At 31.3% G+C, this 18,335-nt stretch overlaps 1 protein-coding gene across 1 annotated transcript; it reads left to right on the forward strand.

Annotated features, from left to right (window-relative positions):
* The first annotated feature begins 24 nt into the window (after positions 1 to 24).
* On the forward strand, positions 25 to 17,936 carry LOC127735865 (THO complex subunit 3-like). The gene is made up of 6 exons (XM_052246266.1): positions 25 to 203; positions 13,008 to 13,164; positions 13,651 to 13,855; positions 14,848 to 15,009; positions 15,468 to 15,568; positions 17,535 to 17,936. Exons 1-6 carry the CDS (start codon positions 27 to 29, stop codon positions 17,699 to 17,701), a joined length of 969 nt encoding a protein of 322 aa, XP_052102226.1. The 5' UTR covers positions 25 to 26; the 3' UTR covers positions 17,702 to 17,936.
* Positions 17,937 to 18,335: the final 399 nt, after the last annotated feature.

Below are 18,335 nucleotides of genomic sequence, written 5' to 3' on the forward strand. Positions count from 1 at the left end.
CAAAGGACTTAAATTAAAATAGAACTATGGCTGCCTTCTCAGAAACCACGAGAAAATACTTCAACAGTAACAACAGAATCAGGGAGCTTCAGGCACATTCAGCAAAAGTTCATTCTGTTGCATGGAATAGTGATGGGAAAAGACTTGCTTCTGGTTCATATGATAAAACTGTCAATGTATTTGTTTTGGATAGAGAACGGATGGTTGGTTGCACTTCATATTCAACACTGACAACAGTAGAAATTATAATTTTTGCTTCCAAAATTACCACTGAAACACCCGGAAATTAACATGGAATTAAACCCAAGACCCCTTAGCAAAAAAATTTATCACTCGCCCCTCCACGGTCAGGTTGACAATTGTGTACCTTTTCTCATAAAACATGATCTTCCACTTGGCTCATTTTCATGTAAAGATTTGATGTCAAAAAGAAAATATCTTCATGTTACAATGTGGTACCCAGTATAAGGCCCATTTGCTCCCATAACACATTGGCACCCTACACGTTCACCCCCTGGGTTTGTTTACACCCTACTTTATATTCAAATAGTCAGGTTGAAATAGGGGAAATTCGTCTAAATACGGACGGTGCCTAATTGCGGACGGAATAGGAAGTCTCCTTCTTATAATCGAGTTGATGAATTCATAACGGTCTCACTATTAGCGACAAGAAGAATTTTAGCGACAAGAAGCGACAAGAAGAAAAATATTAGCGACAATAAGAAAAAATTAGGGACAAGAAAGTTTATTTACTATTAAAACAATAGATTTATAGAAAATAAATCATCTAATTATACTAAGGATCCATAAAAATTGAGAAAAATGGTATTTAAAATTTAAAAAAAAAAAATTAAAAATTACCCCCCTTTTTTATCCAAACTTTCGTGTATACCTTATGTTTTTGATTAATAATGTTAATATTTGTACCTTTTTATCCTGTTATGACAGAAAAATTTGTGTCATGAATTTATATGTATTGCCCTTTTTTATTTAAAAGTCTGAAATAAATCAAGATTATATTATCTTATAATTTGGTTTTAATCTTTGATATATCAACCATGCTGACTCTACATCAATATTGATTCATTCATCTATACACTATGTTGTAAATTGAAGGTATATTATCTTAAACCTTTTCTTGACAATAAAAAAACAAAGTTTATAAGAACTCTTGTTTCTCATATATTAAAACAAGGATTTGTATACAAATCTTTGATTAAAACAAGACAATTTAATGTATGTTTCAAAAATTATTTATTTATTTAGAATAATCAGTATTTAGATTTTTTACGCTAAATTTGTTTTCTTGTCATTAAATTATACTTCTTGTCGCTAAATGATTCTTCTTGTCGCTAATTTGTTTCTTCTTGACGCTTCTTGTCGCTAATTAGTGAGTCCCATTCATAATGAAATAAATAAAATTGAAGTGAATGTATTTTCTTTTTCAATTATATGGTTGTTTACTTATTCTGTTTTAACAGTCAGAGCTCAGACATAAATAAGTCTAAATCTGCTTTTGACTCATAGAGGTCTAAATTTGAAGGTTTCAAGATTTGTCTCCCTTTAATTTAAGACAAATTATGACTTCAATAAGTCAATTAGTGTTAAGCAAGAAATATTTGACCTAAATTAAAGAGTTGCAAATATTGACTCCTAGAAGTCATTAAGTTACCAAAATTGGCCAACTTCAAGACCCATGCATATAAATTTATAAAAAGGTCATGCATCTACATGAAATTATGACAACATTGAAAGACAATGCTTTGTCTTCTATGGAAAAATATGCATGAGAGTCTAAAAAATTGGAGATAATATTTATTTACTTTACAATGCAACCATCTGTAATCACACAAAATGAGGAAAATAATCTATGTTAAGTAAAAATGTTCAATTAGATAATTAAATATAGATAGCTCAGGTCATTTTTGTGAACTCTCACACGTTTATGATGTCATAGGTGGTGCACTTTGGCCACTAATTAAAATTAAGTCTTTTCATAAACATAAATAGACCTAAACAAGTCTTGTCATTTTCTGACTTAAAGGGAAACTCTGCAAAAAAATGAAAAATTGATATTTTGTTCTTTAAGCATAAAAAACCACATGTTCATAAATAAAAAACTTTTATTCTCTATGAAAAGAGATCAAAATCGATTTTTGAAATTCACTATCAGTTCTCGACATATCGCCATCTTGTCGGCATGTTCGATCTTAAAAGTCACATGATATCTATAAACCACAAAGACCAAAATGAATCAGGGATTTACCGACCGTGCGTTAAAAACCCCCATCATCAATCGGGGATTACCGTAGATGATCACTCAGTGTGAAAAGTCTTGTCAAGCGTACGGTTGTTCTGTCCGACAAGGTTATGACAAAAGTCTAAATAGTTTTCCCAAACCCACAAAAAAAGATCAAAAATTGTATCAGACATGTTTGTACAACCTTAAACTACATGTAACAGCAAATAGTTGCATCTATAGCAAGCACAAGTTGATGTGTGAAGACCATTTTGAACAATCTTGTTTCGAGGGAGATTTGATGGTAATTATACTTTTTTTAATAACAAAATAACCTAGCAGTTCTGATAGCTATAGTTATCCAATCCTTATATGATAAGATCTCGTTGATTAAAAAAAATATAGATTTGATGAGGAAGAAAAGTTTCAATTGAAAGACAAATGCAGTGTTCTTGTAACAATCACTGATTTACAAAAGATTCATTAGTATGCCTCTTTTATATAAATTGCATTGATTTATATAAAGAATAGCTCCGTATTTAGACAAGATAATTTTTCAAATTAATAAAGTTATACGATAAATAACATTTTTAAATTATGATATTTAACGGATATTGACGGGGAGCAATGTTAGGAAGAGGTTTTAGCTAAGACAAAATATGTTGATATAGTATAATATTCCCAGGTTATAAAAATGTAAATATCGAAATATTGGACATCTCAATTTTTTATCAAAAGTGTTAACTAATCTTTTAACTATATCAAATTGATACGGGATCAATTCGGAACAGTCACTTATAAAGACACTTTACAGTTAAATGTGTGACCCTATCTGGTATGTTTGGAAAAAAATGTATAGTTTTTTTTTCCTTTTAAATTTTATTTACGTTATCTTATTATATACATATATATATATATTTTGGCTTCCTCCCGAATTGATAATAGGTATGTCAGAATTATTGATAGATGTCGTGTCAGAGCGACACATTCAGTTAGTTATCCCAAGGACCTATATTAGATACACATCCTTGGTTATTCCAGTGACATCCTGTCGACTAAAAATTCCTATTACACAATATATTATACAGGTTCATGCATGGCTTCTTAATTGAGGTACCTGGCGTGCACAGGTAACATTTATTGAACCACATATATTTGTGTTCGACGTTATTTATCTTGTGCGTGTTTGAAATTATAATTCCACCTGTTAATGAATGATGTTCTGATCTGATAATAATATTATCCACTCATGATTTTTGCTGATTATAAGTTTAAAAATTCTAAAAAATGAATACTGTTTTGTCATGATTCTGGATCCTACTTTTGAAAAAAAAAAAATTCTTCACACAAATACAAGCTTTTGACGATTGGCAAACATGCAATATAAAGTATTGCAGCACTTATAGTCAGTATCAAATATTTATTTATTGAAGATAAGAGAGCCCCTTCTATGTCTAATGTCCCTATCTTTATACGGATTAGAACGACAGGGGAAACAGTCACTGTAAAGGAACGGAGATAGAGTGGCATAGTAAAAAAAATAAAAAATTAGAGAAAAATATACTATATAGACAATGATAGAGAATGATTGACAAAAAGGGTAATAGTAATGGTAAAGGAAAAGAGATAAAGAGAGGCATAGTAAAAAAATGTTTGCTAGACAAAGTTACTGGTCGCTTTGATATTCTTATACAAAATCACACATCATGTTCCAAATTGGTATTCACGTGCGCTAACTTGATGTGTAAAGTTTCTGCATAGCATGGTTAAAAATAATTAAGTATCCCATTTGTTATATCGTAGTGTCACTTTGTTTCTTTGTTCAGTTTATTTAGTTTGTTAATGATTATGTAAATAAGAATAAATCTGTATAAAAACTTCATACCCGTTTAGTTGTTGCCTGTAGGCGTTTGATTATTGTTACGTTTAATATATAGATAGAATCTTTCATACATCTTAAAGTAAAATATGTGTGTCTGAGTCAAACGACATGAGAAGCCTGTATACTAGTACGACTCGAGTATAGCATGTAAAAATCCTACTCAATATGGTTGTATTGGAAATCTTTTCATACAGATAGATAACTCATAGTCCGACATTTATGTAATATTTGCCACATGATGCTCATATTTCTTTCTACCATCATCATCTTATTCATTAAATATTGCTGTAAACATCGATGGTTCACACCTAAACCAAATGGGAGTAATATACCTTTAGAGCTTCTCTGTGCTGGGAACAGTATATCTCAATATATATGTTCCTGCTCTGTGGTATACACTTGTCACAAATATATAGACGAAATTCGTTATTGAAGTGCATCTACATCTCACAAACACAATTTTGGAATTACGATTTTGAGTGAAACCCACCAAACCAATACAAAATGGCAAGACATAACCATGCAGGCATTTAATTTTCGTCAAACACACGATAAATAATCACTCTCATAAACGTATATATAATTTATGCATGCAGTTTCAAATATCAAGAACAAGCGGTCGATGTCTATGGATCATTGTTAAGTCGGTTTACTAACTGTTCAGAGTCAGACATGTCACTTGTACATACATACTCACGAAAAGCTACAAGTCTGCTTTGTCTGTTAGAAAGAACCTCTAGCGCTCATCCTCAACGGCGCTTATACGTCAGGAAACTAGTAAGGATTGTTTCAAGAACAACGAGGTTGGGACGAACTGTTCTAAAATCGTCAATATCAGTTATACAATGTATATTACTAAGATATGCATTTTATTATAACTACTGTATTACTAATTTGGATTAATGACGGCTATCCTGTTCAGCATTGCACAAAATTATAATAGAATATAAAAAAAAAAACTTGTTAAAAAAAATCCTCAAGCAAAATAATGTATTAGCTTATATTTATAATGTATTGATCCATTAATGAAATAAACGAATTTTTTTTCGTTTAAGTGATTGGCAGATTAATTTAATTATGAAAGAATGAAATGTTAAAAAGAAAATTAAAAAAATCACGCATGTTGTACTCAGTTGTATTTTTTTTTTCAAATTAAAAACTTAAAAATTAAGAGAGTTTTACGATTGTTAGCATTTTAACATAGCCAGATTTAAATACAAGTTAAAGAATTCTGGTAAATTAATTAAACAGATGTGCAATTATTATTAATTGGGAAATGAAACGTTTAATTTTTGAGATTAAAAGTACTATTCTTTTAACTTCATATTTTAATTTTTTGCAAATTGCATAGAACGTAATCGAAAATTGTTCCACTGTAATATTGTTGACACTTCTGGAATTAAAAAAAAATGAATATTTATTTTCAATTAATTTATACAGTTTAGTTATTGTTTCTCTATTGTCATCGGATATTTCATCTTGGTGTATTAAACACGCTATATACTCTTTCTGTTAATCCATTCAAAATGACAACATACACACCTGTGTACCCCTGAGGCTAAATTGCTGCAAGGTAAAGTTCAAACGAATTCTCCTCAAATCAAGAAATAAACTGTCTTTACAAAATAATATACACACTCTGTTCACATATATTTTGCATTGAAATGATTATCAAAGTTATAACGGTAAATAAAACATAAAAAATTTCAGTTCAATATCAGTAAAAATGTTCAATAGACATTTTATGAAACAATCTCAACAAAAATTTATGAAATTAATTCGAAAATATTTATATTTAGATAATTTCACATAGGAAGTTTTATTCAATCAATACAAAACGGTACACGCATATTCATTTTCTTTCATTCTTATATTGTGGTTATTAACTACGACCAACGATCATCTGTGCGCTTTTAATTATGTAAAATTTCGATAAGCAATTAAGCTTTTAACAGATTTTATTTTTTCCCAGGATTTAACAAATTGGGTTAAAACGTCACAACCCACTCACGAAGGTCAACCAAAAAAGTTACAAATACTTGATTTTCTCCGTTATTAGAAGGAATATAAATTTAAAACTTTGTGAATGTGTTTTTTATGTTAAGATGAACATATTTAGACGATAAGTAAAAAATTGCGGACTTTCCCTTTAAATAAGTCTGAAAATGAAAGTACATTTTTATAATAAATACATTTTTTGACTTATGTAAGTCAAAAACAAAAATCGACCTGTTTATGTCTGAGCTCTGTCTGTTTAAATATCAAAATGAATACATTTAATTGCGTATCATGTGATTAAAACTGACAGATACCCGGAAGTCTAAGTTTAAAAGTTACAAACCCGGGAATTTTTGAAATCTACATAGTTGACAGTCTACAGAGTTATTACACTTTTCCACGTAAGTATGGTTATTTATTCAAGATAAATGAATAATGATGTACTTAAGTATACTTAGATTCAAACAATTACTGATTTATATCTTTTCTTTACATATTTTCTGTAAAAACGACATACATTAGATGTCCGCATTTGCACCACCCATTTTTTTTGTTAGTTGAAATGTGGACACAAGAAAAGTAAATACACTTCGTTTAAATGAAAGTGGTTTTGTTCAGAAATGATCGTGTATAGGTGTCAACTATTATCACACTCTATACTCATTTAAAAATATATATGGTCAACATAAATACAAACCTTGCACTGTTGATATTTACACTGTACAAATAAAATACGGAACAGGTTATCAAATAAAGTAATACAAATCCGTACAAATAAAAATGATGGTGATGATGTCACGCTATCCATACACATAATTCTGGCTGAAGCGGTTGAAATAAGAATGAAATACATTTTTTCAAAATGTACATTGTTGAATTTTTTCTTTCCAGAATGTCTACACGCTTAGAATTGTTAAAATGAGAAATAGGGATAAAATCCATCTTGTCAACTATATTAGCCCGTAACAAATTGAATGAATGTGTCAAAAATGAATGTTTGTTTGACACTGACCAGACATTCGTATTATGCTCAAAACTGTTCGATTTATTGAGAAATAAATACATCGCAAAGCTTTTAATTGATATCATCGAAGAAGATAAAACAAATGATATCGGAAGCATTGTTTTTGTGGCAAGAACACTGATAAGAAGAGGCACATGTTTTATTTCACAAGCAGAGGCAGACGATTTACAAAGTTGTGCAGAGACTCTTTTGAAAGATATATTTTAGTATTATACTTACTACATGCTTTACTTGAGTTATATGAAAGAAAATAAATACGTGGCTATCTATTATCTTTTGTTTTCGTTCTTTTTTCAGAATGTTAAGGGTGAAAACTCTAAGTCGAAAGAATTAAGATATAATCAAACAGCTTTAGAAAATGCTGTAAGGAGTGTGAAATCAGGGGAAATGTCTGTGAGAAAAGCGGCACAGCATTTTGATGTACCTAAATCTACAATGGGAGATCATGTAACTGGGAAGAGGGATTTGGTAGTCGGCAGGGGACGGAAACCAGCACTGCCTCTAGAGTTAGAGAAGTCCATAGTCCAGTCAGTTAAGAGAGCTTCCCAGTTGGGAGTTGGACTTTCACGCAAACAACTTCTTACCAGAACTGGAGCACTAGTAAAGAAATTAAAATTAAAATCCCCCTTCAGAAACTCAACGCCTGGTAAAGAATGGTGGCAAAGCCTTAAAGAAAGATACCCAGATTTAACAATTAGGAAATCAGAAAAAACAGGTGCCTCACGGAGCCGAATGATGAACCGGCAAAAAGTCAAGGCCTATTTCCAAGACTTAGGATTAATTCTAACACAGAAAAATTTGTTAGAGAAACCAAAATTGATATGGAATATGGATGAGTCAGGAAAATCTTTTGAACATGATCCTGTCAAAGTAGTGGCTGAAAAGGGGGCAAGAAATGTACCAGGTCGCACAAGTGCTATCAGCACACATGTGACGATAGTTGCTTGCGTCAATGCTATGGGAGATAAGATGAGTCCTTTGTTAGTTGTGAAAGGTAAAACAGAAAGATCGATATTTGGTTTCAATACACAAGAGGCTCCACCAATGACCATGTGGGACTACCAGGAAAGTGGGTGGATGGATGATAGAATTGGAGAACGGTGGTTCAAAGACATTTTTTTGAAACAGTGTGGTAACGATCGGCCACAGATTCTCATTCTAGATGGGCACTCATCACACGAATCATTAGCGCTAATACAAGAGGGAATCAAAGAAGATGTTGTTGTATTGTCGCTACCACCACACACTACGCATTACTTACAACCACTAGACAGAACTGTGTTTGGTCCTTTCAACAAGCAATATGACAGAGCGTGCTCCGAATTTCTACAGGAGAACATACTGCACAAAGTGGATAAGTGGACTTTTCCAACTTTGTTCAAAACAGCATGGAATTCAGCACTAACAGCTGAAAATATCAAAAGCGGATTCCGAGCTTGCGGAATTTACCTCTTCAACCCACTTGCAATTTCCGAGTGTGCTTACTTGCCAAGTGAACCTTCACAATATATTGAACAAAATAAGTCGGTCATGAAATCAACTGAAGCTGCATTGCTAAGCTCCTCTGCCTCGGCTTGTCAACTGAAATTGCCGCTATTGAGACAATGGTTCCATCTGGTGAAGCACCGGTTTTAAATGTCAATCAATCTCAAATATTACCACTAATTGATGATGTTCCAGATATTACTGACAATCTACAGCAACCAGAAATAGACGACCCCCAACATTTGTTAGAGCTAATCTTACAGAACAAAATTGAGGTAGTTGCTACTGCAAATGAGGATGGAGTTGCCGCATTATCAGATATGTGGAATGCAGAGGTAACATCTTTGTTTCTACCGATGAGTGCAAACAATGTAAGCAAGCGAGAATAAAACACCCACTGATGCCAAAAAGACAAAGACTGGGTCACACTAATCGCATCGTTTGCTTACAAGTGAGGAGGTTGTACAAGAAAAACTTTTGCTTGCCAAAAAGAAAGAAGAAAGAGAAAACAAAAAAGTTGAAAACAAACTTAAAAAAGCTGAAAGAGAACTGAAGAAAGTTGAACAAGGTTAAAAAAGAGCAATCAATGTAAAATTACTAAATGCAAGAAAGTCAAGTTGAATAATTAATATGCAACTTACATGATCAACAAACATTGGACAAAAAAGTGAATAAATGAATTTTCATCCTATACAGTATTTTGAAAATGAATACTGTTACCGGTATTCAAATGCAATGTTGTTTTATTTTCTTCAAAATAGCGAAACATAGGTCTTATTAGATAGATTTGTTGGCTGGCTGTTTATGATCGTCTTGTTTTTGTTGTTAAATTACTGGTTTCATGGGTGAAGATTTAATTTTGCTGGTTCCTTTAAATGTACAGTGGTGAATAAGATCATCCATGTGAAGATCAAGAATAATCAAAGTAACAATACTTGTACCAGTAGGATTTTGATGATTTCAAATTAACGGCTTACATGTATTTGATTGGACAAGATATTTAGCCTGAATATACTGAAATAAGTCACCCTTGGAGGAGCTTATTTTCAACTATGACATTACATTTTTATTCATTTTTACCGACAGTTAGTTCACTAATATAGGGGGATAAATTTTAAAACCCAAATGGATACTGGATACGGTAAAAAAAATCCATACTTGTCCAGACTAACTGACTACAAAAAAAGACAACTTGCGCTTAAGTTTCAATTAAAAACTATTCCTGTTGGTATACCCTTTTTTCATGATAGTGCTTTGTAAAATCCAACATTATAATTCGAAAGAGACACGGAAGATACCAAAGGATGGTCAAACTATTAAGTCGAAAACAAACTAACAATGCCATTACAAAAAACGAAAAACAACCAAGGACAAGCAACTGTCTTCAGAACAGCATAAAAAAAACAAAAAATGGGGGTGATCTCGATTGCTCCTGAAAGATTAACAAATATCCTGCTCCACATGTGACATCTGTCGAACTGTTCTATAATATACATTGATAAGTTATATTATAGTGATTAGGCATCGCCCATTAGAGGATTCTCAATTGACACTCATCTAACCTTAAGGCAATACCGCAGGGACGGATCCAGCCATTTTAAAGGGGCTTCCAACCATAGATCATATGTCCCCATTCTAAAAAGGGGGTTTGCAATCCACCGGAACCCCCCACCCCCCTGGATCCACCACTGCACCAAATGTTGACGGAACATGTGTGTACCTCTGTATATGTTGACATTTTATTATATTTTTTGTTTTTGAAACCATTTTTTATACGTATTCTCCTATTAAAGTGTGTTAGAGCAATACAAAAAATACAAAAATAGTGATATCAATAAGATCTTTATTATTTTACTTTAACTGCAATCGCTGAGATGTGACATGTGGTACAGTAAGTAACAATCAATGTAAGTTAAAATTCACATTTACCTAAAAAATCAGTCCTATATCAGTGATTATAACAGATGTCCGTATTTATACACCTACTGTCCGCATCAACACTACTCCACATGTTAGCGTTTCTTCGGAATTATATACCAACCAATGAAATTAAACAAACTTGAAATAGCTGGAAATCATCCATTTGCAACCCCTCTTGACTATAGATGCAGTTGTACCATCTACCTGTCCGCATTTATCGTAATGGAAAGCTCGGTTCCGGGAATACAGAAACTGTCCGCAATTAGGCGAATTTCCCCTAAATATATTTCCATGAATAAAAATTAGTGAATTTTTTAAAAGAAATATTTTTTGGTGATTTTATGATTACTTATTAAATGTTAATTATTTATGATAACTGTTAATTGGTATTTACTAAGCTAATTTGGTATTATTGTTATTTGTTTGAAAATCATGATTGTTGTTATAATTGGCTTTGGTGTAGTTACCCTAAATATTTTAGTGTTTTTTGTTTTGTTTTGGAATAGTACATGATTTGAATGATCGTGTGAGCTTAAAGTTTATTATTGGTGATGTTTATCATTGCTTCAAGGTTTTTAACATATGGAAAAAAATGCTCCATGTAAACTGATACAATAGATGTAATACATGTTTTTTGTACAACACCAAATTAACACAATAACATATATATGTTGGTACCTTCAAACTTCTTTACACATGGAAATAAATGTTCTGACTCTGTAGGAACTTTAGAGACCTGCGACTCTCTTCACAAAATATCTTACGATTAAAATTGATCGTAAGTTATACTGAAATGTGTATGACTTACAAGTGTTTTTACAAAAGATTTTTTGTGAAAAGAGCAGCAGTTTTTTTACTCTGAACCATTAAAGATAAATTTTTACGGTTAAAAGGTTTTAAAGGGTCGGTCTTAACCACAAGGTTGAATGGTTAAAGAACATCTCAACCGGGATCGAAAGCACATTTTAGATATTTTCAAAATGGTTTATAGCTTAAAAATTTAATTCAACTTGTTTATGGTTTATAGCTTTAACATGTTTCAGATTGTTTTTAACCATTGATAAGTTTTGAGTATAAAAAAACATGCCTATAGCTGAAATTCAACACCATGAACACCTCTTTGTGGCCCAGTTCTTGTGTTATTCGTTGTTGTCATGGCAATGTCATTGTGACCAGCTGTTTAATAGCATTAAGGTATCTTCCTTCTTTCTTTAACAAGTCTTAGATAAATGAACTTGGTCTTGATCATTATGACAATTCGTCAAAACAATTCACAAAACACTAAAGGAAACCTGTTCATATTTTTTGAATGTCACTTTATGTTTTATGTTAAAACAATAAAAAAAAACTTACATCTATTGTATAGCAATACACTAACTAAAACATGATTAAAAAATCATTCAACACAAAAACTTTAAAAAGAGTGGGAATGTGTAGGGTGCAAATGTGAAATGGGGCGAAAGTGAATGGGAGTGAACAAGATTTTGGGTGAATGAACCTGGATTCGTCGAACATCACATTTTCCGAAGAATAACCACAGTTGAAGTGCTGCAATTTATTCATATAAAGAAAATTTGAAACTCGTCTATGGAGCAAATGTGAATTCGATCTTTAAAAAGAATCATGTTGTTAATAAATGACAGGTTGGGACCAATCACCTGACTGGATTATGATGAAGTATTTTCTTAAAGATGAATCACAGGAGCTTGCATTAAATATCTGTGCACAGTTCTTGAGATAAAAAGTTGAACCCTGATTAAAAAATATTAGCAACCAGAAAAAATTGTTAACCTCCCAAAACTTGAGAATTTAAGAGGTTGTCATGTTCTCCCTTGTCGTTTTTAAGAGTTACTCTTTTCAAAAACATTGTATTAACAAAGCAGTCTAAATCAACATTTGTTTTTATCAATTTTGAATGCTCCATTTTACTGAAATTTCCAAAAAGTTTTGATAGAGGACCATGATTATAATAGAAAAATCAACATGAATAAGCATGATAAGTATGTGTATATAAAAATATTTAGATAATTTCAGAAACATTCTTTTACAAATAGGAAATAATTCATGGGGACTTGAATATATTCATGTATTGATTTAACAAGGGGTTGGTCCATTTTGCCAAATATTTTATCACAAGCGATAATGAAAAATCAAATTGAATATAAACTCAAGCCCCCATAAATTATTTCTGTTCTAATAGGACTATGACGATAATTCTTTTGAATCTAAGCCCTGTAGGTCAAGGCAAGTATTTGCTGTTCCCATAATTGATCTGACAAATAATATTGACATAAAAAACAAATAACAATGCTTAAACGATTTCAGGCTAAGACATGTTAGAACAAAATTAAATTAAAGATTATGAAAATGTATTTATTGTGTGTTATTTTGCACAATCTGACAGTAGTTTAAAACATAGTACACAAGCAAGTGTATAATATAATATATTATTTTTAAAGAGTAAAGATTTGACCTTCAGAGGTCATGGTGATAGTGTAGACCAGCTATGCTGGCACCCTAAGAATCCAGATCAGCTAGTAACAGCCAGTGGAGACAAAACTGTCAGAATCTGGGATGCTAGAACAAATAAGGCTGTTGCCACGGTGAATACAAAAGGTATGACATATATCATCAGAACATGAGAAAAATGACAGCTTTAGATTGGTTCATTACATATACTTAGCTGTAAAAAAAATATATATATTAGATGTATATAGCATAAGAGCAGAAGGATTTATTTAAGTCAATAAATATTATATTTCATGTTCTTAAACAATAAATGTTAATTATAATCAGATCAAGTTTGAACTATATAACGGCTCAAGTATAACCTTAATTATTTAAAACTACCGTATTTGAAGTTTGAATTGAATTACATAGCTAAAATTTGCTTGATCAGATGGTTAACCATTCAATTATGAACATTTTTTTTACAAAGTCCATCGAAATGATGGACATATTCAAGTTTAGATTTAAAATTTTCTCTGAAGTCATTAAAGGACTCCATGAATAATATTGTTTTATACGTATAGATGGTGACTATTCAGTCCATTGGATTTCGATGGATTGTTTTTCTCATTGTACCATGTCTGAACATTGCAGGTGAAAACATTAATATTTGTTGGTCACCAGATGGCACTACAATAGCAGTTGGAAACAAAGAAGATCTGATAACGTTTATAGATGTACGAAGTCACAGATCAAAAGCTGAGGAACAATTTAAATTTGAAATCAACGAAATCTCCTGGAACAATGATGGAGACCTGTTTTTCTTGACAAGTGGTCAAGGTAACATACATATAATGAGGTAAGAGGTCAATGTAGTGTGTATTTATAAACCAGGCTTACATACATATAATGAGGTAAGAGGTCAATGTAGTGTGTATTTATAAACCAGACTTACATACATATAATGAGGTAAGAGGTCAATGTAGTGTGTATTTATAAACCAGGCTTTACAGTTAATCAACTTTACATAGTTATGTTACAACTATGAATAATTTCTTTATAAGAATTGAATATAAGGTTACTTGTTTACCTTAGAACTGGGCTTCTAAGGCTGTGTCGGATAGTGATATATTTTGTCTTTGGAATCTCATAAAGTTTTACATTTTTATCTAACAAGTGGCTTGACTTAAAAACCTCATTTAGCATTAAGTTATTTGCCTTGATCAGTTTCTCAGGTACAATACATGATCTGTCAACTGTATAGTCTGACTTTCTATATGGTTCTAAATCCATGGTAAGGTTTTTGTGATGCATTTAAATCCACCTTGATCTCAATAACTGAACATATTATTCAGCCATTGTCATGATTATCAATCACTAAAAAGGTAAGACATTTCCAAATATCCACTCTTGTTTGAAAATTAGTTATTACAGTATGATAGCAGCTGTTTTGTGGTTTTTAACAAATTTAAAAATTTAGTCATATTTTGGATTAAATATTGCCTCATGACATTCCTTCATAGCTTCCATTCATTAAGATAAACTTATTTGTTATCATTTATAATTCTTACATATAGTATGTCACAGTAACCATGTTAACTCAATATTAGAAAACTGTAAATTCAAAAAAATTTGCATGCACTTATTATTGTGATTGTTTAAAAATGGACAAAAGATGCGAAATAATTAGTTATAACAATTTCAGGAACTGCCGCATACAGATAATGCTATAGATTTTTTTAAATGAAAGCTTTTATTTTAAGGAAACCTATTCGGTTACAATTTTTGCATTATTATTAAACACATTGCAAAAAACTTCTTAATTAACCGAACTTAATTATTTTACTTCAGTTATCCAGAACTAAAGATGCAGCATGTATTACATGGCCACCCAGCAAACTGTATCTGTATAGAATTTGATCCCATGGGTAAATACTTTGCCACAGGGAGTGCTGATGCTTTGTGTAGTCTCTGGGACGTGGGAGAACTTGTTTGTGTTAGAACTTTTGCCAGGTATATATTTATTTCTATATTTTTTAAAACATTTATGAATATTATTATATATTAAATAGAAATTTCTATTTTAACCTATCAAAACTAAACAGTGTAAAAAAAAAAAAATTCTTTATGCAAAGGGACATAACTCATGCCTGAAACCATTATCTGAGAAGAACAATTATTTTTGAATCTGCAGAAAAAGTGTTTAATATCTTTGTATATTGATTAAAATGACATGAAGGAAACAGATTCAACAAATACATCATTTGAAGTCTGGTATTTATACAAATCTTAATGATTTTAGATTTTCAAATGATTAAAATTATCAGCATGCTTCATGCTTTTAAGTTTGAAAAAAAATATGTCCAGTAGAGAAAAATAATACATGTGTACCACATTATAAGATCTATATGTACACTGTTTTATGTACATGAACACATTAATATATAAACTGAAAATATAAATAATTGTAGGTTAGAGTGGCCAGTGAGAACATTGAGTTTTAGCCATGATGGTAAGATGTTAGCCTCAGCCTCAGAGGACCTTGTCATAGATATTTCTGATGTAGAAACAGGTAAGCACAGGTCTCAAAACAACAATTAAAGTATGATTCATTGACACATTTCTACAATTTCTGTTTGGATTTCATTTGAATATTTTTTTGAATTATGATTTGCAATTTTTAACAAAAGCATGATAGACAGGGGAGACAATTTTGCATGTATATTTTTCCCATTACAATAAAAATGGTCAGTTTTTTTCACAAATTTGAAGAGCAATAAATCTAATTACCCTCAACATCCACTCATCCTTTTTCCAGAAATACTCAGCAATTTATTTACTCTAGATTTTTATGTTACAAAATGATTGATTGATTGATTGTTGTTTGCTTAACATCCAGTGGCTGTTACAAAAATGATGTGTATAACCAAACAAAGTTATATAACCAAACAATTTTATTAAAAATTACATAAAGTTGTGCAAGGTCAACAAAAATTATCAACAAAGGAAGATAACTCCAACTTTACTATTTAGTTCACATTGTTATATGAAAGCAATCTTTACCATTTAGGTGTAATACCACCAAATCATAGTACATCACATCCGGTTTCATACGAAAAAGGGTAGAAAAAAATTATTCCCTTGATTTTGACAGTTGTAGGAAATTAACCCTACATTTCATTGCAGAAAAACATATCTGAGTCATAAACACATATCTTGGGTGTTCAAAAGTACCATTCTTTTTATACGCCCGTTTACGGGACATATTATGGTATACCTTTGTCCGTCTGTCCTTCCATCCGTCTGTCCGTCCGTCGTCAACATGTCGGACATTAACTCAAAAACGCTTTTACCAATTTGCATAAAACTTTGGTGCATTTGTTTATATCTATTGACGTGAGCTCCCTTTCATTTTTTATAAATTTTAGATTTTACGTTTCAGAGTTGTGGGGTTTTATTCATTAAAAAAAGGGGAATTTTCCAGTTTTCGGACAATAACTCAAGAATGCTTTCACCATTTTGCAAGAAATTTTGGTTAATTGTTTGTATCTATTGACATGAGCTCCCTTTTGATTTTTATAAATTTTAGATTTTACGTTTCCAAGTTACAGGATTTTATTCATAAAAAAAAGGGTGATTTTCCAGTTTATGGACAATAACTCAAAAATGCTTTCAGCAGTTCTCATGAAACTTTGATGAATTGTTGATATCTATTGATGTAAGCTCCCTTTAGAATTTTATAAATTTTTAGATTTTTCATTTCAGAGTTATGGAGTTTTATTCATTAAAAAAGGGGTAATTTTCCAGTTTTCAGACAATAACTCAAAAATGCTTTCAGCAATTCTTATGAAACTTGTTTATATCTATTGATGTAAGCTCCCTTAAGAATTTAATAAATTTTATTTGTTTATAGTCTGACAACAGATTTACTAAGTATTGCGCAACAGCATAGTGTATTGCACAACAGCAAGAAATCTTTAATTGAATATAAATTCAATTCATATAACCAAAAGTTCTTTGACTACATTTATTTAGAAACCTATAATATGTCAAATATTTAATTACAATCCAAATTCAGACCTGAATTTTAGCTTGAATATTGTGTCCATTTATGCCCCAACTGTTCAGGGTTGGACCTCTGCGGGCGTATCCAGCTGCGCTCAGCGAAGCAGTTTATTTTATTTGCTGTTTCTATAAAATATTTTGGAAACTTCAGGTGACATGGTTACTAAATCTTGTTAACAGGAAAAAAGGGGTTAAAATTTAATTGGTTTACTTCTGGTGATGGTTTTTATCTTATATGCAATGAAATGTTATGTGAAATTTTCACTGTAGTTCTGGACATGATAAAACTTTACTCATGCCAAGTATTTCTTTATTTGAATAAAAGATAAATTCTGTCGCAATTTTTTGAAAAGGGCCAATTCAACAAAGACTAATAGGGGAAAATCAATGTTGGTATTAATCCTTTAGTGCTCAAAAAACACTTTGATTTAATTTATGAATTAAAAAATTGTGAATGCACAACACTATTGTAGGTGAAAAGGTAACAGAGGTCACATGTGAGACACCTACCTTTACTGTAGCATGGCATCCTAAGAGATATTTATTGGCATATGCTTGTGACGACAAGTATGAGAGAGATCAACGAGATCGAGACAGGGATGTGGGAACTGTCAGAGTATTTGGTTTTCCAAGTGACTGAAGAATTTATTTTATGTTATTCTGGGAGTAATTAAGTACTTTGTTAAAGGCAGTTCAGGGAAGAACTGGTCAGGTGATCAAAGATACAGATATCTCATGTATATCTCATGTGCAATGTAAGACCTTGACCAATGTATACAACACATTGGTCTCTGGGGTCTTTTGACATCATTGTTGTAATTTGTTGAATATGGCAGCTTGTTATCAAATGAATAAAATAAAATGTAAAGAAAGATTTTCAGAGATTTTTATTTTATCTTAGTTATTGGATCATAAAACAAGATTTTCTTAAACCTATAACTTACTATGTCATAAACCAACATATAAGACCAATACCACAATATTATTGGTACTTCACATTCATTTGTAATTATGTTAGTTTTATTGATTATTATATATCATATCTTAGTTGCTGCATATGAGTTCAATATATATTTTATATCAATTGTATCACACTCATTCATGTCTGGCAAGGGACAGAGTTATACCCCATCTTCATTGTTTAAAGCACTTATATAAAGAGGTTTTTTTTATATAAAAATTGATTTTTAGTTATCATCAGTTATGCTACTTTTAGCCTTTAGATTTCCTTGTGAGATTAGTCCAATATTGTCCCATGGCTCCAGCAAGTCCTA

This window comes from Mytilus californianus, unplaced genomic scaffold (assembly GCF_021869535.1).
Source record: "Mytilus californianus isolate M0D057914Y unplaced genomic scaffold, xbMytCali1.0.p SCAF_3, whole genome shotgun sequence".
Classification (NCBI taxonomy): domain Eukaryota; kingdom Metazoa; phylum Mollusca; class Bivalvia; order Mytilida; family Mytilidae; genus Mytilus; species Mytilus californianus.